The sequence below is a fragment of the Daldinia caldariorum genome (genome assembly GCF_022478825.1).
Source record: "Daldinia caldariorum strain CBS 122874 unplaced genomic scaffold F4812scaffold_13, whole genome shotgun sequence".
NCBI classification, from domain to species: domain Eukaryota; kingdom Fungi; phylum Ascomycota; class Sordariomycetes; order Xylariales; family Hypoxylaceae; genus Daldinia; species Daldinia caldariorum.
Window position 1 is genome coordinate 775909 of NW_025953049.1, and position 20622 is coordinate 796530.

Here is a 20622-nt window from a genome sequence, read left to right on the forward strand (position 1 = left end):
GCCTGTGGAGCTCGCTAGGTGAAAGAGGTTGTTGTTCGAGCCGGTGCACGGAAGTCCACGGAGATACAAATTATGATGGGCAGATTTTTGAGGATGGTGATGTTTATTACTTGATCATTGGCCTCCCTTGATATCTTTTCATAAAGGATACCTCATCCACGATTGCGACGCATCTCTCATCACAAGGGCATATCGGAAGCTACTCTGACCCAATTAATGTAGTATTCCGCACCTGAATCTCTTTGGCTTTTGTTGTTTGCTGATATCATTGATTATGCTATTGTGCTGAGTTTGATAACTAATCTGATCATTCTTTGCAAGACATAGTAAAGGCATATATTTTACCGAAAGAGACAGACTAAGCGTACAGCAATGATAAAGCAAACGGTGACTAAGCTACAGTCATTACCCGAAAGTCAAAGTTTTTAGTTAGCGATCTCTATTATGCCTGCTTTATCTGGTGTAAACAACCCAGATGTTGAAGGCGGTGATATCCTTTGTGTTCATCGTACTATACTTCAATAATGGCCTTTCTATTGCTCTCACTATGTATTTGACCAGGACCCAGCACTTATCCAACAGCATGGTATAGATAGGTAAAGTTTAATTATCTTTACTTAGTACCTCCTATATTACCTTACTTGCAGGTCCGTGCGGTAGGGTTTCTCGCAACATGCAGTCAACTTCTGGCCATAGATACTAGATAAGCATTAAATTTATGTTATATCGATATAGTTACCTAAATCAGCCGCGGTAGCACCGGTCTACGTCGTCAGAAAATGCTAGGACTGGTCGAACCATTAGCGAGACTAAGAGTGGCAACATTGACGACGATGGAGGGGATTTAAGCGAGAACGAGGAGTTCGTGGCGTACACCTCCTTGTTGATGTTGACGATGGCCGCACAAAGGGCTTTATGGCAACATCTTTGTATAGCAGGTACGGCTTCCTTAGCAACATTGTTAATCCTCGCAATGTTCGCACGTGGCCAACGTGGTGGAGTCGGACGTACTGGCGAGTTATGCGACTGTGGCAACTATGAGACTTAAGGTGATATAGAGAGACGAATCAATTTAGGAACTCGAAGACGTTCACAGTGATACTAAGAATGAAAAGCGAAGCTCTAGGAATTAGTCGCCCCGCATAGTTGGTACCTTGAATGAAAACCTTGCGATATTCTTATGCGCCGTTCGATCCAGCATCCCCTTGACAGGAGGCTACTTCCATGGGCTATATTTGAGTACATACCTCCTTTGATCATAGCTAGAAAACTGGGAGCTTGGTATTATACAAAAATTCTCTTTGATAAGAAGTCTAAATATTTCTAAAGTCATTGCCGAAGGCTAATTTTTTGTGTGGTCTGTGCTGAACTTGTCTTGTCGTATGTCATATTTTGTTTGCATTGTTTTCGGAAATCCACTTATCCCTCGACCATGTGTCGGCTTTGTGCTAAAAGAATATCTTCTCGCTCAAATTACCCACGAATAGAAGAATAGAAACAAAGGCTGTATAGCTGCATAGCCCTACAGCTTCTAACTGATTGTATAGCAAAGTTGATCAGGTAGGTAAACACGGTCATATTACAAAAATTAGCAGTATGTAAATTAATGAGCGCTAAGACATCGAATGCAGTGCCTGAATTGGGCTTATTATCGGCATCTCGAATGTCTGAGATTAGAGCCGCATTTCTCGTATATATACGATCCCTCATCGATCTATTACGCACTTATGAGGCGCTCTCTACTACGCCTGTCGGCCTTCTCCGCGCTAGCGGGGAAGCAAGCCAAGAGGGAGGTTTTAGATGGTTGACGATGCCTCTTTTGGCGTAACCTACCTTGCCCCCCCATAAGATGAGCTTACATTCCAACGACTCTTTGTGTTCGCCCCACCCGCGGAAGTATACTTCTCGATGGATTTGAGCTTCATTATAGCTATTCATCGATTAATAATGGTTATGGTTACTTTCTTTGAGCTCTTTTCTTTGTTGCTCTACTTGCGCGATGGGACATTATGGTGTATAGGAACCCCCCCTAGTGGGGTGGCTCGTTTGTCTATTGAAGCAATTGGGACTTGAGTACGATGTTGTTCATCTTTAAAGGACCCCCCCCCCCCCCCGTGGAATGGGTTGCTAGATGCTTGGAATCGCCTCATGCTCGAAACACATTCCTTCATACCATCCACCTATTTTCCACTCGTTGTTTCTGATGCTGGGGATGATCACTTGATAGCCTCATCAGCCTTGCCGTGGCTTACATTATTTGCATACCTGTCGTTGCTGTGCCAGACCTTTCATGTTTTGTTGACTTACCTATCGCAAAGTACAAGGGCGCCGGTTGTTCCATCAAACCTCTTTCTTGAGAAAGCTTTCCACGTTTTTTCTTCAAGCTCCAAATAATAACAGCTCTACTTTTTCGGTGTGCATACGCAGTTTTGGAGCTGCGCTCCCTGCCTTTCGACGTTATGGCCTTCACCGCAGTGCACTCTCCGACAGACAAAGACCAAAGCCAAGTTCCTTATTGGCCTGAAAATGAGGAGCTTGAGGTGGCAAGCGATAACAACTTCTTTGAGCAGTTTCTTGCCTTTGATTCTTCTGACCCCTCAGCTCCAGGAGGAGGTGATGACTTACCAACAGATCCGCCGAGTCCATCCCTCCTCCTCGAAAGCCTCGATGTGAGTCTACCCAATTCGTCGTCCAGCGACCAGGACACGCAATCTGGGCAGCCTCGAAGCGAAACATCCGCCTCATCCGTTTCTCTGGATTTCTCATCGGTACCTTCTTCAGAACCCAGCAAATCTGTCCCACTAGAGCTTGCTGCTCCTCTCGTGTCAGACCCTATCTTGTCAGGTGGTTCAATCTCGGATTCGGAACTGCTTCGCTTGGAAGGTATCTCCAGATTGTCACTCGACTCGCCGAAGGGAAATGCTACAGCACCTCCGGGTTCACCTCCCGCAAGCCAAACTTCCCTAAGCCCACGTAAGCACAACCGCGTATTAAACTCGGTCTGCTCCGCATTACGCCGAGCAACACGCTGGTCAAAGCCACATAAGCCCCAAGGACTTCAGATGGGAGTAAGCACGGCAATGATGGGAGACACATTGAAGAAGGATGACGATACCTGTTACGATCTTCCTGTAGACTTTGATTTCAGCGGCCTGGGCGACATTAGACTCGAAGATACGTCTATTCCAAGCAACTTGCCCTTATCTCCGCCATTGACTGGCCGGATACCGGGCGGACAGAACTCGGACGACATAATGAACTTCGTACGCGGCCATTTCGACGATCCATTTTCTGATGATGTGCTAGCTCCGCCTGCAACAACCAAAGGACACGACATCAACCTGAGCACCCCGATGGCAACTCCAGCCCTGGATGACGATATATTCTACCAACAGACACTCGACATTCTCAGCACAAACGGAACCCCGCTCCGCGCGCACAAATCACAACCCAAACTGCGAAGCACAAGCTCGGCAGAGTGGCCCATGGAGGGCATTCTGAGCAATGATAACCGAAATAACATTTGTGATACACCATCCTCCCCGAATGTGGGACAAGCGTACATTTCCGACACCGGGCGCGCCGTAGTGAGCCCCGGGTGGTGGGATTCGCCGCACCAAACCAACGGCCACCGCCCGCACGGTAGTGGTCGCAGTCGCAGCCACGGCGGCTCAATTCACGCCAATAACATGCCACTCAACCTCTCGATGCACAACCAACAAGCGGAATTACCATACGAGTATGGCGCGGGCCCCGATATGTCGGGACTTATGATTCACATGCCGCAACCCCGGGCGCCACAGGCTGCAGTCCTGAGCTCCAACATGAACGACCCCCTCATCATGTCCTCGCCGTCCGGGTACTACCACCCTCCTCCTCCTCCTCCTATCCCTCCCCATCCCAGCAGCGGCCGTCGGCACTCCTCGACCTCATCGCACTACCACCACGGACACCACAGCGAGCACCGGCGGCCGCGACCGCGCGCCCCCTCCTCCGGCGCGCGACACTACGGCGGCGGCGGCAGCAGCAGCAGCGGCCATTACGGGGGACCGATGACGTCTCCGCGCAAGGTGTCCTCGTCAGCAGCATGCTACACGCTGCGCGAAGAGTCCATGTCGCCAACCCCCGTCCCCCGCCAACGCACCTTGTCCTCGTCCTCGAGCTCCTCCCTCGCCCTGCGCAAGCAGCGCTCCTGGAGCCGGCCGCACCGGAAGGGCGGCGAGCCGCGCACGCCGAGCAGCGGCCGCGTGCGATCGTCGTCCTGCCGGTCCGCGGGCTACGACTCCCACGGCGGCGGCGGCGGAGGGGGAGGCGGAGGTGGGGGCATGTCGATTGAGTTCTGCAATTACACGCCGAGCGACAAGAAGGTGCTCATGAACGGCGTGGCGCCGAGCGGGTCTAGCAAGACCAAGGCGCGGCGCGAGCGCGAGGCCCAGGAGAAGAACGAGAGGTACGTCGAGGCGATCCGCGCCGCGGGCGTGGACGTGGAAAAGCTGCGTCAGAGCGGGTTCCTCGCCAGCCACTAACGACCCCCTGTGAGCTGAATTCCGTCCGTACGTCCTAGCTGGGTACCTACCTTAGGTACCTGTCTGATAAAGGGGTTTGTGGGAGAAACGTAATAATAGAGGTCGCCGTGCAAACCGTGGCGAACTTGGTTGGCTGAGGATTGTTTGCTCTTTTCTTCGCTGCTTTAATGTGCTTGTACATGATCGCAATTTGGTCGGATCGGAAGCAAGCGGACAGGTATGCGGATAGGAGTTGGACCTGGTTGAATAATTACCCCTTTTAACCGCTGAAGTGTACTAATAGGGATGAAGTACTCCATATGTATGAGTCTGTCATGTCGCCAACCCTCGCCTCTCAGTGGGAACCCCTACATTATCCCCCGCGCCCTATTTACCTTATGTTGCAGGCACGCATGTATCAGGCTCACCATGTATAACAGCCAAGTAGGTTGCGCATATTCTACGTCAGGTAGCCAAGATAAATAAGGCGGGGTATTAGTTGTAATGTAACAAGTCCCTTCGGTGTGAAGCATGTAAGATAGAAAATTGTACGAGTCAAATGAGGTTTCTGTCTAATTACCCTAGTAGCAATTACTTCCAAGGCCTGATATGAGCAATCGATATTCATCTCCAAACTTGATATCAAATTGGGTTTAAATTCTTTTATACTTCCATCACCTAACCTAGCGTGATTGAGGAGGTTCCATTGCTTGTAGTCGATCCGCTAGTGTATCCTTCAGTAGCGACAATCACTGGAAAGCCGAAAGCCTTAGTACTCATTCGATTCAACAATATGAACAACTGAAATAAGTTAACTTACTGTAGTCATGGCCTCCTAGTCTAAGACCTAGCTTAGACCATTGGTCGAAGTGCTTTCCGGTCGTAATGGTTCCACCAACTCTTTGTTCGGTGCGGACAGACCAGTACTGCTGAAAGGTCGCTGTCCCAATAATGGATGGCTTGTTTACACGGGTGCTGGTGAAAACTTCGTATGTACCCTCGTCGATGGTAAAGTTACCCTTGGAGGTCCAAGGTTCGTTTGGGAGGAGATCTCCATGGGCATCCATGATGTAGTACTCGATTAGGGGGTTGCGCGTCCAGCCATATACGGCCAGGTAGCTAGGTCCCTTGGGCGTGTATGTACCGGAGTATTTGACGGCTCTAGTGAATTAAATTAATAAGGATTTTTTTTCTTGTAATATCTTCTTCACAGTTCATTTGAAACAAGGTAGGTACTGAGTGGTGACTTACCTATTACCGCCCGGACTCCATCCCTTCCCGCAGACAAAGCCGCTTGAGCCGCCACTGCTTTGCCAAGTTACGCTATACGAGCCGCCGCCGCCGTTATTGCATCTAAAAGAACCACCACCCTCTGACCAAGAAGACCAGAAGTAGCCACCTTGTCGAGTCTGGATAGAGTTGCTGTTGCTTCCATGGAACAGGTCTCCAATCTGAGGGAGGAAGCCTGAGGGTGCTGTGAAGACCCCTGGGATTAAGGCGGCTGCGGTAAGAATAAATGATGGCAACATGGCGATAAGCTCGGTACCTAAGTATGGTTGAATATCTTACCTTTCCTACCTCATAGAATAGTGGCCTACTCCTTATATACTTCTCCGTACAGGGGATAATGTTTAGCCTGAAAGCCTCGTGGACTTCTGGGGTTAGTGTCGGGTAAGACTGTTCAACTATATTGAACATGCCGCAATTCATTACCAGGACCAATTGGGAATTTCCCCCCTTAAACCTGATGTAGAAAATCGAAACTTGTTTCTCTACGACCCACCTACTACTCCACAGCTAACCAGCAGATCTAGCCCCGGACAATCGGAAAAGACCTGGGGTACAGGGTTCGAGACCATGTAAATGCTACCGCTTTCTCCAGGTTAATATCCATGCTTCATCGATTAATCCGGGGTAAAGTGTTTTAACTGGCTGGCAGATTCATATAGCCGACGTGCTAAGGTGTACGCTCAAATGTTTCGTAAGGCTATATGAAGATTTCGAGATGACACCCACACCTCGGTGTCTTCCATCCTTGCTATTTCCTGTTAGGTCATACAGGCGCGAATTTCCAATAGCCTGTCAGTACGTTAGTCGCTAATTTGAAGACCTTCCTGCGCATACCTACAGGTACGTAATAGTTATAATGGTTTAAGTAAACCTACAATTGTGGGTATAAAAACATCATAGACGCCAATATGATTATAACTCACATATATGCCATGACCCCTATCTACTAGTAATATGAGAAACCCTTGTTTCTAAGAAGTAACAATTTGCCCTGATGCCCAAACGCCTGCTTGCTAGGTATCATGCCTAACAAAACCGAAGACTCACTAGATGATGACCTTGTAATGTTCCATATGGTGAGTGCCCAGGCAAAGGCGATATGCATTCAATGAAGAAATGTTACGCGGAGTGTTTCGTTTGGCGTAATAATCTCAATAACACCCATTTCATCCCCCTCGGCTTGGCTTTCTGCGGGATGAAAGCTGGTGTCATTTTACTCTCCGATATTTCCGAGGTCCGTTCTACTCTCGGTTCAGTTGGTTCTATCTGATGTTCTGCATCTTGCTTTACCCCTAGCTGAGGGGTGAATGATCCAGAACGGTGTATTTTCTCCAGTTCGGCAAGTAACTTTTCCTCTGCTTCCGTAAACATGTGGAATGTGTTGCTGTAGGGCTGTCTGCCGGGAACTGTAGCTACGCGTCGGCGTGATTGTGGGTCTTCTGGAACTCGCTCGATTGAGAAACCTGAAGTCTGTTCAATACATAGCGTTGGCTTGAGCGACATGAATTCATATTCTGCTCGCAGTCCCTTGTCGCTAATGTAGAGGCGTAGCCCACAATCTATGGCGAGGTCGGCAAAGGATCTGAAAGAGGGAATAGTTGCAATGCTATGTTGGCCGTCAAAGAGTTTCGACAGAGCTTCGTTAAATGCATATTTTGTCAAACCCCTTTCTTCCAAATAGCTAATGAGCGATTCGTTCATCTGATCTAGTTGCTGAGTTTTTGATTTGCCAAATGTGACCTCTATCTCTCGAGCGTAAAATGTAGAAGCCAGGTACCAATCTCGTAAGTAGGGCTTCAGGTAAACCCTTGGGAGTAGATGAATCAATGATTGAAACTGCCTGGCATTTGTCTCAAAGAGCGTCGTTATGGGGTTGAAGCTTGCTCCGGCAGCATTGACGAGATTCTCATGGATTCGTGGTTGGTTGATAAAGTCGATAACCGTACGATGGAGAAAGCTGGCGGTGAAGTTGAACATTATGGGATCTTTCGGCCGCTCGATTATTTGTATGAGGTCCTTGCATTGTGCAATCAACTGTCTTTTCTTAGTTGTTATCACTTCCAACTCTGTCTCATTCACTGCCGGCCAGTCTAGAAGGAATAAGTCCGGATCAAAAGGTAGTCCTTCCTCACGATCGAGAAAGTAAAACGAAATGAGAGACATAGGAGTCCGAGAATGGGCTAGTACCAGAAAGACGCGAGACGTTCGAGTTTTATAGAAATCGTCGATAGATGCCAGTATCCGGTCGAAAAAGTCTTCCAATTGTTGAGGCAAGTCGTCCAATCTGCGATGTAAGTCTCTCATACTGTCTGCATTAACAAGGCCTCTAATCATGGATTTAACGACCAGATAGACCCATAGAAATACCCCTTGTGCTCTCGAAGTGATTTTCTCCACAAGACCCCGAGCGGCGTTCTCATCCCGGATACGCAGTTGTTTGAATCGTGGATGTGGCTCCAGATGATCGCGAACATACATCTCGATATCGGAATTTGTCAAGTGTTGTAGATACAGTTTCCAGGGGCTATCTTCAAAAGCGTCGATGAAATCAAGCCAAGGCCGGCTAGCAACGCATAGTTTGATATTGGGAAGCTTGCCAAGAGATTTGATGATTTGCAGCAGTGCTTCGTGCTCCCCGCTGTATTCATCTAGGCCGTCGATAAATATGAACAGACAATCCGGGACCATAAGCGTAGGGAGAGAAATTAAAGCGTCAAGAAGTTCTTTTGTAGTCCACCTAAGCGCTCTAGAGCCTCCCAAATGATATTGTGGCGTGTTATACTCCTTCGAAAATACTCGGGAGACCAGGTCTGGGCGCTCGAGCAAAATCTGGAAAAGGAGTGTACGGAGTAGTCCTTCTTGAGACTGCTGCATGGGGGTGCCTGCACTCCAGAAAAAATGAGATGCGACGTAGAGCTTTCGACTGCCTGCCCATGTTCTAAGCCGAGCAGATAGTCGTGGGTGTTCGCGGATATATTTCATCAAAGTCGACTTTCCAGAGCCAGCGTTCCCAGTTACCCAATATATCGGAGCATCTTCCGTCGTAAGCCACGACTTTAGGTTGGCGACGTCGCCATCAAAGACCCATTTATAGGTGTTCTTGTGCGCTTCTGGAATGGCGTTTCGCCGCTCTTCAATCTGGCTGAACTCGAGGCTATTGATGATTCTCTGGGTTTTCTGAAAGTCTAATATCTGCGGATACCAAGAATGAAACCCGTTTACCAGCTCGGTAAACTGCTTTGGAGTGCCTTTCCAAACTCTCTCATATGTATCATCGAGAGACTCAGTAATTGTGAGGCTGTCTATCTTTCCTGTGAGCTCTGCTAACTGGGTCTCGATGCGACTTTTATATGCACGGTTGCTCTCAGTAAGTCCGTTCAGATTCTGCTTTATCTGCTCCTGGTGATCTCTATTTTAATAAATACCCAGCCTAGCCTATATTGAGCATTCAAGATTCAATAAAGTCAAACTTACAGGAGTTTCAAATTGATGTGCAGCGTAATTTCACTTCGAAAAGCAGCCAGTCGCGCACTTAGTGAGTCTAGTTCACCCGCCATTTTCAACTCTTTCAAGGTTGCGAACAGACTCTCGATACGCCTCCGTTTCGCCCTTCGAGCTTTGATTCTGTCGAACTTTTCCTGGATCTCATCTGCTATCCGCTTACCGCTCTCTGCGAACGATTTGAGTTTTCCGTCATTTCTTAGCACATCTTCGTCCAACCGCCGTATTATGGGCACTGCACCGATGAAATCCTGAACTATGATTTCTAGGTCCGCGTTTTCGGCTAACAGTGACTGGTTTCTTCTGGATAGATGTATAGTCTTTTCAATAGTCTTGCCAGCCATAACAACAAACTGCGCAATATTGGCAGCCAGGCCAAACGCGGCTAACGCTTCCATATTAAATCGAGGATATCATCAACAATTACTGCCTAAGGTAGGGATGTAAGCGAAATAGATATATGAATAATTGAGAAAGGAAAAGGACGTGAGGCTCCCTGCAAAAGCGCGAAGCTGAGTTAGGTACCCCGCTTACGGTCATACGTGGGCTATGGCTTCACTGTCATTCGTAGATTTTGGAGGCTTCGCATCTATATATTTCCCATTCTTAGGGCATAGCCACAACTTCACTTTCCAAATGTCTAGCCTTATTTATTTACTCCTATGATTTGCATTATTAATTATAGTCATAGCTATATTGGGTGGCAGTTGGGTATCCAAAGTAATACTACGTTTTGTCTTAGTTCATTTGAGTCTCTATCCTGGTGTATTGACTTAAGCTGTTTATTGCAAGCCGAACTTTGATGCCTTAGAGAACTACTCGAGAGTTTACAAAGACTCTTTTTTCTCATATTATAAAGACCTAAATATAAGGTGGACATATAGAAAAATAAACCACACTTTTGCGATATATGTCCTAGGTAATAAATAACATAGGTACCTGGTAGGTATAAAAGCCTTCACTCTTCTCTTTACAACCACGACTGCAACTACCCCTTTTCCAACACCCAACGCCGCTAAACCAACCGAACGCTTCGCCAATCTAGACCACTCTCGTCGAAGAAATCTGGGAAGGCCTGATCCAGATAGTAGTGCTGTTGAAGTACCAGGGCACCAACCCTGGTCGCCGTCTTCTCATCTAACCACTTTACGACCAAGAGGAACCGCTCATGCGTATAACCGCCGTTTCCGCTGTAATCTCCGATCAAAAGACATGACCAAGTGCCATCCTTCAAATGATCAAGTAACTCGTTCGGCGTCTTCGTAGGCTTTGTCGCGTCGCTGTGTACTCTATGGATCCCAATGGTCCAAAGGCCCCAGTTATCCGGATCGGGAACGGCTGGTTCATCTTCTGGGGAAGCTTCATCTTCGCCCTCTTCATCATCAGAATCATCCTCGTTCTCACCGTGACTGTCGTTTTCGTTACCAACTTCGTTACCATCCTCATTGTTACTCTGAAATTCGTCGTCATTCTCATTATCGTCGTCTTCTGTATTGTCTCTACTTTCCTCATCCTCATCCTCATCCTCGTCACGCACAAAGGTGTTTACCCGACCGTCGTCAGGCGTTCTAATGTTAAACTGGAAAAGTGACAAAGGGACCACTCTCGCTTCGAAGCAGATGGCGAGGGGTGGTGGAATACCGTTGTCTATCGGAGTATGTTGCGCCAAATACTCCGAGACGGGACGGGACTGTTCTGTCGAATCTTGGATACGCACATTCCGCCACTTCGGGTCGCATTCTGCCCTGCGCTCGAGCACCCAGACGCCCATCCAAGTCACCGGCCCCGCCCAGCCCGACCAGCTCCACGATGGGAAGTCCGGCCTCCGTCGAGGAGCGCAATCTTTCGAGTGATGCCAGCAGAAAGATGCGAAGAAATATCTATCCGTAAGCTCGGTATCGTCCGTGGTGAGCACATACGGAAGGCCGACGAGATGAAGTGTAGGGCGCTCTAGTTTGCTTAGCAACCGCGCAATCCCAGCGAAAGCGTTAAGAGAATCCACATCATGGCTCAGTGTACGCGACGTGTACTGCCCAACCAACTGACACCATTCTCTGATTTGGATTGCCACTAGGTAGTCGTTACGCGACGTGGAACCATCGTCGCTTACTCTTGGGGGGATATTTAGATCGGTAGAGATGGTGCTTCCCAAAGGCTTGAACAGGCGTTTGCGTGCCGCTTTCATGCTGGCTAAGTTGACAGGTATCTTTTGGTTTGGGGCGAATTCGACACCGCCTACTGACTCCATCCAAGTCGCTCCGTGGCATTCGAAATACGCCTGATGGTCAGTAAACACGAGACGTCGACTAGCCAGTAGCCCTTCTTGATAAGTCCACCCCCTCGTCCACCACCGAGAGTGCTCTTGCACATGCCAACGTGGGTCGGGACCAGTGGTGAAGATAGTAGAGGACTCAAGCGGAACTATGTCTTGCTGTAAACGAGGGGTCGACCCGACTCCCGGCAATCCATAGTCCTCGTCGGTGCCCGCCGCAGTGATAATGACCAGCTCTGCTCCACGATAGATCGCATCCATCCGTGAAATATGGAAATCCTTTTCTTCTTCCTTACTCTGATCGATACAATAGCGGTCGACCCAAAGGTACCGTAACCCAAGCTGTCTTACCACTGTAGCAGCGTCTTTGATACTGGTAGGAACGGAAGAGGGAAGACGCGGAGATGAAGATTCACGGCCAACTTTTGAATCCGCATCTGTTGCATCTCCCCGGGCCTTCCAGATGTAGCTGAGAGCCACCCACCGCATGCCTGGTTTAGCCTCCACAACAGTCCAAGTCTCGCAATCAATCAGTTCCATTCCCGGTACTATCTCTTCCGCGATCCAGCATTGCTGGCCATGATGTTCCCTACAAAATTCTAACCAAACTCGAGCCCGCTGATAATCGAATTGTTTAGGAATGACCAGGGGCCTAAAAAGACCCGGGGAGGGGATTTTATCGAAACAGAATACATATCCCGCCTCACCCCGACCGCACTGCCGGGAATGGTCGCCGAAACTAGCGAAAAACCCAGCAGGGAGTGTGATGAGGATATGATAGTCCTGGTCGGGCCCCGGTTTCCTGAATCCCCATGGAACGTTTCGCGAGGAAGCAAACGCGTAAAGCTCAAAATCTTCTATAGCGTCATGATCGGCCTGTTCGTCAGGGTCAGACCACCATTCTTCGTGGTACCAGCATATCGTCGACCGCAGAATGCGACATAGTTTACAGGCGGGATTGGGCGAGGACGCATATCGCGAAGCATTCGTATCAAGTAGTATGCCGCACTCCGAATCATTCCCGTCACGGAGTTGAGCTGCCGGCACCGCTAATGCTTTGTTGAAATCTATTGCCTTGCACTCGTCGCAGATGAAATCCCGCTCGGTACTGGACGGCGCGAGTGCAGTTATAACATCATGATTTTTAGACATGGTAATAGGTTATCTCGACGGTCTGAAGGTGAATGTGTCAAAATATGAACTTCAGCTCGCCTCTATCCTACCATAACCATCAGTGCGCATCTGTTCTATTTAATAATAAACGGACTAGGGGAATTTGGAATTGTCGGCTTTCGTCAGACCTAGACAGGGGTTCAATGAGCGGGGAATATGTAGATGATATTCCTTCGTCGAACAAATATCCACAGTCCTGACAACGCCGAGTCTCAAGTCTGACGTGATTTCGGCTCCTAAATTGCCTTATTCATAATTGAACTTACATGAGTTATCTCAGTATTTGATTTCAACTGTCCCCTGAAAAGGTTGGTTAAATTACCTACCTGGTAGAGTTGTGTGCATTCATTTCAAGGAACTTGGTATTGTACAACACACTACTACAGTTACCAATCATCGTTCTAATTTCTAACCCGCCCAGAACTCAGCTGAGGGGCTTCCAAACTTATTATGACCACTTACAAAAAGCTTCTAATGCAGTGCCAGAGCCAGACTCGGCTTTAAATAGGTAATAAATATGAGATAAGACCGCTAAAATTTATTAACCATGCCGCATTTACAGATTGGTGCCTCCATAACGAATAATTCAATGTTTTACGAGATTACCCACCTACCTAGGTAGGTAGGTAAGGTAGGTAGTTAAACCAACTCAATACTCTCTTATAAGTTAGAAGTACATTTTAACATAGGTGTTCAATTTACTTCTTAAGTACCTCCTTTAATTACAATTCCCTGTACCGTCATGGTACTTCGAGGTAGCAAAAAGGCCTATACCATCTAGTCTAGAATCATAAGTAAAACATACTATTTTCCAACCTTGGATGAACTTTAACGTCCTGCTGCGAAGGTCCGGCACCTACACCAGTTCCACTAGTTACCGTCGGCGCTGCTGAGTTGGCCGGGCTATCGAACACATCATGAAGATAAGTCCGAGCGCGTTCGCACAAGATGTCGGCATAGTACGCAGGCGTGCAATAACTCACAGCCTTCGTAGCACGGCCAAATACGTAACACATGCTCTGTGTCAACTCTTGTAGCTCGTCTGAAACGTTCTTTGCAGGGCCTGGTGCTTTGGATTTACCACCCGCGACACCATATCGTTGACGGAAAATCTCGTCAAGTATGACGAAGTAATGCCCGGGCCGCGCTGTTCCCTGAAGTGCTGCGTGCGCTTGTAAAAAGAAATCCCAACTGCGGGCTTCGGTGACGCCACGGTCTACGACAGTCCCCGGCTTTGTATTTCCCGAGCGGTCCGCGTCACCTTCTTTGACTGGGTAAAAGCGCGTGTGGTGACGCTTCCCAACGATGACAATAGTCATACGCGGGAGGCCCTTTTTCTGGTCCGGTGGCGGATACGTCTCTGCACATGCCGCACGTAGTAGCGGTAGCTCTTCATCGAGGACCTTCTGATACTGGCCTTCAGATACACCGTCACGATATACTAGGATATTCTCTGGAAAGCCTGTATGTTTTCCTTTCTCGCGCCATAAACGGAGGCGTGACTTGAGCATATCTTTTAGGCCTTTTACCATCTCCTCCCGACCCTTCTGGATATGTAGCGTACTAGGCCATTGTCCGAGCTTGTTGTCGATGCTTGCTACCATACCAGCGACGCTTGGTGCTGTCTTGCTTGAACCGGGAGACGGGTGTGTTACATCTATCCCGACTACCATAGTCTTGTTTTCGGCAATTAGACCTAGATTAATCGGGTTTATTACCTGGTTGTCGCCGCCTAATTTCAGATTGACCTTTAGGGCCTCATTGCGAAGGTATTGATCTTGCCCCGAAGTCTTGGAGATTTTGGAGCCCACGCTACAAATGGTGTGGAGACCATATTTAAGGTCCCCAAGCTGTTTGATACGGTAGTACAAAGGAATAGGGGTTGATGGCAGAATAATGAAGAGGAGATTTAAGGATGCTGATGCCATTTTCATGAAGTTATCGAGGGCGTCGTCATCAGTGTCCTTTAGAAAAAGCTTTTGTGGTGGGAGGGGCGGCTTGGCCATGATGCCCGTGTCCATCAGGGTCAGATGAAGCTTGGCGGCAAGCTGCTTGAGACTGTCGGAGGTAAATGTCTGGGCTCTTGGGTATCCAGGCATTTCAACATATAAACAAGACCATTTTTCCAGTACCGTGCCAGTATGGAATTTGAGGCTCGCGGCGTTGCGCGGCACCATATTCCAACTACCAGCCATCATTTGTGCTGGCTGGTTTTGCCTGTAAACAACTTTCGGTCCCTGAAGAACACGGCTGTTGACGGCTATCAAGTCGGAGGAGACGGAAATGCCGTATTTTTCCTATGTGAAATGTCCTAATTAGAATAGGTCCAAAATACACGTAACGACGACTTACCAATAAAGGATTCGTGTCAGGGGATAGCCCCGCCGTCTGTCGACCTTTTTTGACTATAGACAAGGCGTTATCCACGGGCTTACGAACGGCGAACCGAATCATGTTCTGGGTCTCGCTCGGATCGAGTTTAGTCTTAGCTGGTTGGCCTTGTATGACATAGCAGACTTGGGCAGGTAAATACGACGGATTCTCCCTATTCCCGACGTTGACAACTGGTAGATTCGGATTGTCCACGCGGATCCCATGGGCTATAAGACCGTCAATGAATTGCTAACTTTACTCCAGACGGTCGGTAGACTTACCCGTGAGGAAATGATCATAAACAGAGATGTACTTTCCCCCAGTCGCAGCAGGCTTACCCTGTGGTTTCGGTCCCTTTCCACCTTTCTTCTTTCCCGCAGGCGAGGCGTCAGACGGCAACTTCGACGAGGGCTTTTCATCCAGCCAAAATTGGACATCTTTTGCCCCAGCCCCATACGCCCTCACTATAGGGGGGTGAGGGCTGTTGTAACCGTCATTCTTGTTGGCTAAGCCCCAAATAGTCTTGGTTCGTTCAATAACCTTACCAGACTTGTTTTTCCTTTCCTTAAGATGGGTTGTCTTGACCCTTAGCGACTTCAGAAATTGCTCCAACTTGTACAAGCCTCTTCCGGATCCAAACTTCATGATAAGCTGATCAAGCGGGCCCTCGGGATAGAATGCTCCGTGGCTCACATTTACATTGACGAGGATGCGAGCCGTCGCTGCACGAACGCTAGCGAAGAAACCACGCATAGCCACCAGACAACTACCAAGATCATATGTATCAGACTTATCGCTCAGGGAAAATGTCTTAGATGAACCTATTGTGGCCAGGTTCCCAGCCGATTTGGCGTAATGATTGAGGAATATATTGATTCCTTGTATGGTCGGCAACTTCTCGGTATAATTGTCGGAGAAGTTGGTAGAGTTGAGGAAATCATTCAACGCCGAAATGGATAGCGTATTTGTAAACCGCATCTTGACAGTGTAAAGCTTAGGATTTTCGGGAGGATCATCTTCACCTTCCCCTCGATAGGTAACCACAATGTCCTGGTCTTTGATGTTCTGCCGACAGATGAGAGTCGACTTGAAGTCCGTTACAATGTCATTCTTGAATGGTGATAACTGGGGGGTTTCCAGAAGCAGGCGAATTGTTTGAGTTCTCTTCCTGCCCGTGACAGCAGGGTCCACTTCTGATATGTCATAACGGTGAAGCACTAGCTTGGGCGAGACTGTGAGTGTGAAGTAATTAGCCCATAGTACGACAGGAAGTCCTTTGGTTCCATAGCTCGGCCGAGTAGGGAAATTGTCAGCAAGGCTAAGGCTGGACAAGTCAACAGATGTTTTGCTGGCTTGAAGGGCATCCTCAGTTCTCGTAACGTTAGGGTCCGGCACCGGGATTCCATTTAACCCACTTCAGAGGAATTAGTATGTCATATATATCGTATACCTAGGTAGGTATGCCTCTAAGGATTAGTGACACTTACGGGTATGCGGGGAGACCCGAGCCCCCCGAACCGCCGCCACCACCACCACCGCCGTAACCGCCTGAAAATGAGCCTCCACGGAACCCACCGCGGCCTCCGCCTCCGCCTCCACCTCCATCGCCGCGGCCTCCTTGGTATGAGCCGCCTCGACCCCTACCTCTACCGCCACCTCCACCCCTATCACCTCTACCACCGCCACCACCTCTATCACCTCTACCACCGCCTCCGCCTCTATCACCTCTACCACGACCAGACATAATAAGCGATAGTAAGGTTTGGACGGGACAAAAAAGTGGCGGGATGGAATTGATGGAGAAGGGAAAAGAAAAGGGAAAGGAAAAGTTGGAAAGTTGGAAAGAGCAAAAAAAGGCTTTGGGAGCTGGGTATTATTAAGATTAGGTTTTATTAGGGGTTATTAGGCAGGCAGGCAGGCAGGCAGGCAGGCAGGTAGGTAGGGCAGGTAGGCTGGGTGTAGGGCAGGGTAACTCGTTTGTTCTTGCCTGTCTCTTTTCGTCAGCCACTGAGGGGTTACACAACGTGGAGAATACCAACACTAACCCAGGTTCATGTATTCATAATGTGAGATATGACATAATTTGAGGTAGCTACATGAAAGACCTACCTGCCTTACATGTTGGTACCTCCTATAGACATCAAATAGAAAGTCACATGCAATAAGGCCATTGGTATCAGGTAGGTTAAGTTAGGTACCTACAGGTATTGCACTAAGGTTCTCTAGGGCCTAAGGACCCCGCCCGACTTGGACTCGCCCTAGCTCTTCAGGTACTCGGGCAGCCGTAAACCTCGACCTGAAACTTAGGGGGACTCGGGGGAGAGGTACCTAAGATACCTACCTAGGTACCAAGATACCTCGTAGATAACCAGTACATGCTAGAGTTGATCCACTCGAAAACTTAGAACTCAATCAACAACTCATCCAACTCATTCCCCTCCCAGTTGTCCAAGGAAAAAAAAAAAAAAAAAAAAAACAATGTAATCAACATTCCCTTGGTCCTATAGGAACCGGCTCCGCTGTTTGGATTTGAGCTCTATTCGCTTATTATGACGCGTTACTCTAGCCTTGTCTCAGACGTAGAACCTGGCGATTCTGGATGCTTCTCCCACATCTTTCGGTTAAGAGCAAATCGGAAGCGGTCAACCCTAAACATCCTCTCCAGCACAATCGTTTTCACTCGAACTACGGCCTCCCGTGAAAATGTACCTCTCCGCCAGTCATACGAGTAAAGTACCGCCCGCTGCATTCCCCCTTCCTGTCCGCAAACGATGAGAGCGGTGGGCGGTCGCACGGCGTAATATACTGTCGCAGTACGCGTATATATATCGATCAGTGTAAATGGTTTCTCCTCCACATTGGTATAGTTGCTGCCCTTCGCTTCGTTTGCGAATTTTAATGCAGGGGTACTCTCTTTTGGCGGGAGAGCCTCGCACTCATCATACGTTGAGAGCTTGTGTTGCGATAATGTGCTTCCCGCAACGCTCCACTTCAACCGTCCCTGGTTCAACCCGAAGAGGTGACGCTCAACCCAGCCTAGGTCATCTGGCACACCCTCGATGCCGATGAACATGGCCTGCGTAGACCAGAACTCGCCGCGGTAAAGCTCAAAGATCATGTACGGAGCGAGCAAGAAGACAATCACCCCCGGCACGAGGAAGATAATTCCCACCGCGAGGAGACCCTGCATACCCGCTCCCAAGGCCCCTAACTCTGCACCAATGCCGTCGTAGGAGAGCAGACTACCGACAAATCCTACCATCCCGATACCCGCAAGCAAGTAGCCCGGCATTGTGCGAAGCGCAACCTTTGCAAAAGTACGAGCAGTTGTCGGTCTTTTGAAGAAGGCAACCTGGTCCATTCGATCCCATCGGATCGAGGCTCCGACTGCACCATCTAATGTAACAGCTTGGTCGTCGACAATACCTGCTACCTGGCACCGTGGCTCGATATCCCAGAGTCGTGCTCCAAAATCGTCTTTGATTTCGTACCACGGAGCATCTCGATGAAGTGGCTGCATGCATATTAGTCTTTCTAGCAGCGCGTCACTGACATTAGCGACTGATAATCTAGCAAATGCCTCGAAGCTAGAATCTTTGTCGTTAGTCATCGGTCTTCGCCGCAGAAGCCCCATAAGAGCATATGCGATATCACCCTCCCTAAACTTCTGCGTGTTTCTTTCCGCCAGGCATTCCAGAGCAATGCTGACCAATTCTAGAGGCGACAAGTCAATTGTTGATTCATAATGATCAACAAGTTCTCTTACACGATCGGCATCTTTCCACACGGCCCGGGCCGGAAAGTCGCGTTTGGCCAACTCTTCAGGCGGTCCAGCTTTGCCGTAAAAGTGCAACTTGATCCGGCGCTCAGATGGACATAGAAGAATCTCTGGGAGCGTCCAAAGTCTATCCCCATATGCTTGTAGCCACTCTATTGTGATGGCCTGACTATATGTCTCTGGTGTGCCCTGGATTTTACTTCCAAGCGAGGGTCCCACGAAGATGACCATCGAATATGCCGCTCGCACAATGTCGCAAATTCTGTACACGTCGTCGCTCTTGCTATTGGCGCTGTTCTCTGCAGTACCTTCTGGCTGAGTGTCTATATCCCGAATACACTCGAAGTCTATCCAGAAAGCTACCCTATTAGCCGAACGGGCAGCCTCGACTCCTTTCTTCAATAAAGCTTGCCGGTCTCTCTTCGCTATTGGCACTAGGTTTTCTCTTTGCTCTCCGGAAAGATCGGTCCACCTCTTGGGATCATAGATCTCGCCTTCTGAGTCTACGCAGAACTGGTGTCGCGTATACGAGAGGAAGACGAAACCATTGTAAGCGTGCTCTCCATTGTCCCTAATCCAATCCGATACTCTGCAGGTCTTGAATTCAACACCATTCTGTTCGTGGATCCCTGTAACAAAGCATAAAAATCTGGGACCAAAATGCCGAGCCAATATTCCGTCGTTATCGTTTTTGGTTCCGCTAGAATTGCTTCGCGTAGTGGCAATTGGGCGGGAAATCGCTCTTGCTTCCAAGTCTCTAGGTCCGTGTTGCCCCCTTTCCTCTCCTTCACATTCATCTTCGTTTTTTCCCTCGTAGCGGTTTCGAGATACTTTCGGATAACGCCAGTCTCGATAAAGGATAGGGTCGTAGAGTCCCTGATTTCTAAATTGACCTTCAAGGCTCTGTGGTATGAAGAGCTATAGATTTGTTAATGCAAGTCCAAATGTGGACACCATGCAGTGTCCTGAGCTTACCAGTAAGGTTAAAATGAGGCAACATGGGAGCCAGACGAGGAAAAGCATCATGGCTGAGCCATCCTCAGACATATCTCGTTTCTCCATGCTTCCATCCTTATACCTAAACGAATGCACCCAGCAAAGTAGCCTCATAATAATTGTGATGTGTCGTCCCGACTCGCCTTTGAAAGCCCAGGTTCTGCCTCCAGTGAGCACATTGCCATATCCAACTGTGTTCTCAATACCCTGCACAGTTAATGGGGCTAATCTCCCGTCCTCCGGACGCAAAAAATGCTCTTGATTCTCATGCTTCTCTTTAATTATCTTATACCTTCCCAAGGAGTCCTTATGGCGTTGAGTGTGGGTCAGCATATTGTTGCCAATGTCACTTAGAGTTTTGGGGGTAACTGATATGGGTATATGCTTAGGTGCTTCAGAGGAAGAGTCCCCAAAAAGCCGTAGACTTTTCCCAAGTTTGATATTTGGATGAGGCAAGCACGAGAGACTAGGAGATTTTTCTTTGCCGCGAAAATTTAATTTCTTAGCAGACCAACTATTCACACGGCAGCCTGGCAAGACTAAATATAAGCTGATTTACCATTATGTACATGCAGACCACCTAGACCCCCAAATATGAGATGGAGACTATAGGTATATGTTTCCTAGGATTAAACGAGATCATGTTTGGAACTGGTTTCGTGCTCAAGATGTTTGGCGGTCCTACCGAGCTGAGTACCATAAATGCACTTACAACCTCAGCCGCGGAACCTAAG

At 48.5% G+C, this 20622-nt stretch overlaps 6 protein-coding genes across 6 annotated transcripts; 1 reads left to right on the forward strand and 5 right to left on the reverse strand.

The window, feature by feature from the left end:
• The first annotated feature begins 2198 nt into the window (after nucleotides 1-2198).
• On the forward strand, nucleotides 2199-4854 carry F4812DRAFT_98158 (uncharacterized protein). The gene has a single exon (XM_047939603.1). It carries the CDS (start codon nucleotides 2460-2462, stop codon nucleotides 4524-4526), a length of 2067 nt encoding a protein of 688 aa, XP_047788452.1. The 5' UTR covers nucleotides 2199-2459; the 3' UTR covers nucleotides 4527-4854.
• Nucleotides 4855-6449, reverse strand: F4812DRAFT_98167 (glycoside hydrolase family 11 protein). Its single transcript, XM_047939604.1, has 3 exons — nucleotides 5757-6449; nucleotides 5326-5666; nucleotides 4855-5257 (listed from the first exon to the last, which is right to left on the reverse strand). Exons 1-3 carry the CDS (start codon nucleotides 6032-6034, stop codon nucleotides 5184-5186), a joined length of 693 nt encoding a protein of 230 aa, XP_047788453.1. The 5' UTR covers nucleotides 6035-6449; the 3' UTR covers nucleotides 4855-5183.
• A 465-nt stretch (nucleotides 6450-6914) lies between these two features.
• On the reverse strand, nucleotides 6915-9694 carry F4812DRAFT_452049 (uncharacterized protein; the record flags this gene model as incomplete). Its single annotated transcript, XM_047936292.1, has 2 exons — nucleotides 6915-9204; nucleotides 9270-9694. 2 exons carry the CDS (start codon nucleotides 9692-9694, stop codon nucleotides 6915-6917), a joined length of 2715 nt encoding a protein of 904 aa, XP_047788454.1.
• Nucleotides 9695-9973: 279 nt separating this feature from the next.
• On the reverse strand, nucleotides 9974-13083 carry F4812DRAFT_436077 (HET-domain-containing protein). Its single transcript, XM_047934814.1, has one exon. It carries the CDS (start codon nucleotides 12718-12720, stop codon nucleotides 10312-10314), a length of 2409 nt encoding a protein of 802 aa, XP_047788455.1. The 5' UTR covers nucleotides 12721-13083; the 3' UTR covers nucleotides 9974-10311.
• Nucleotides 13084-13196: 113 nt separating this feature from the next.
• Nucleotides 13197-17045, reverse strand: F4812DRAFT_436078 (eukaryotic translation initiation factor 2C 2). Its single transcript, XM_047934815.1, has 4 exons — nucleotides 16602-17045; nucleotides 15396-16528; nucleotides 15094-15341; nucleotides 13197-15038 (listed from the first exon to the last, which is right to left on the reverse strand). The coding sequence occupies exons 1-4, from the start codon at nucleotides 16856-16858 to the stop codon at nucleotides 13530-13532; spliced, it is 3147 nt and encodes a 1048-aa protein (XP_047788456.1). The 5' UTR covers nucleotides 16859-17045; the 3' UTR covers nucleotides 13197-13529.
• Nucleotides 17046-17320: 275 nt separating this feature from the next.
• Nucleotides 17321-20354, reverse strand: F4812DRAFT_98305 (uncharacterized protein). The gene is made up of 2 exons (XM_047939605.1): nucleotides 19868-20354; nucleotides 17321-19810 (listed from the first exon to the last, which is right to left on the reverse strand). The coding sequence occupies exons 1-2, from the start codon at nucleotides 20219-20221 to the stop codon at nucleotides 17672-17674; spliced, it is 2493 nt and encodes an 830-aa protein (XP_047788457.1). The 5' UTR covers nucleotides 20222-20354; the 3' UTR covers nucleotides 17321-17671.
• Between the last annotated feature and the right edge of the window lie 268 nt (nucleotides 20355-20622).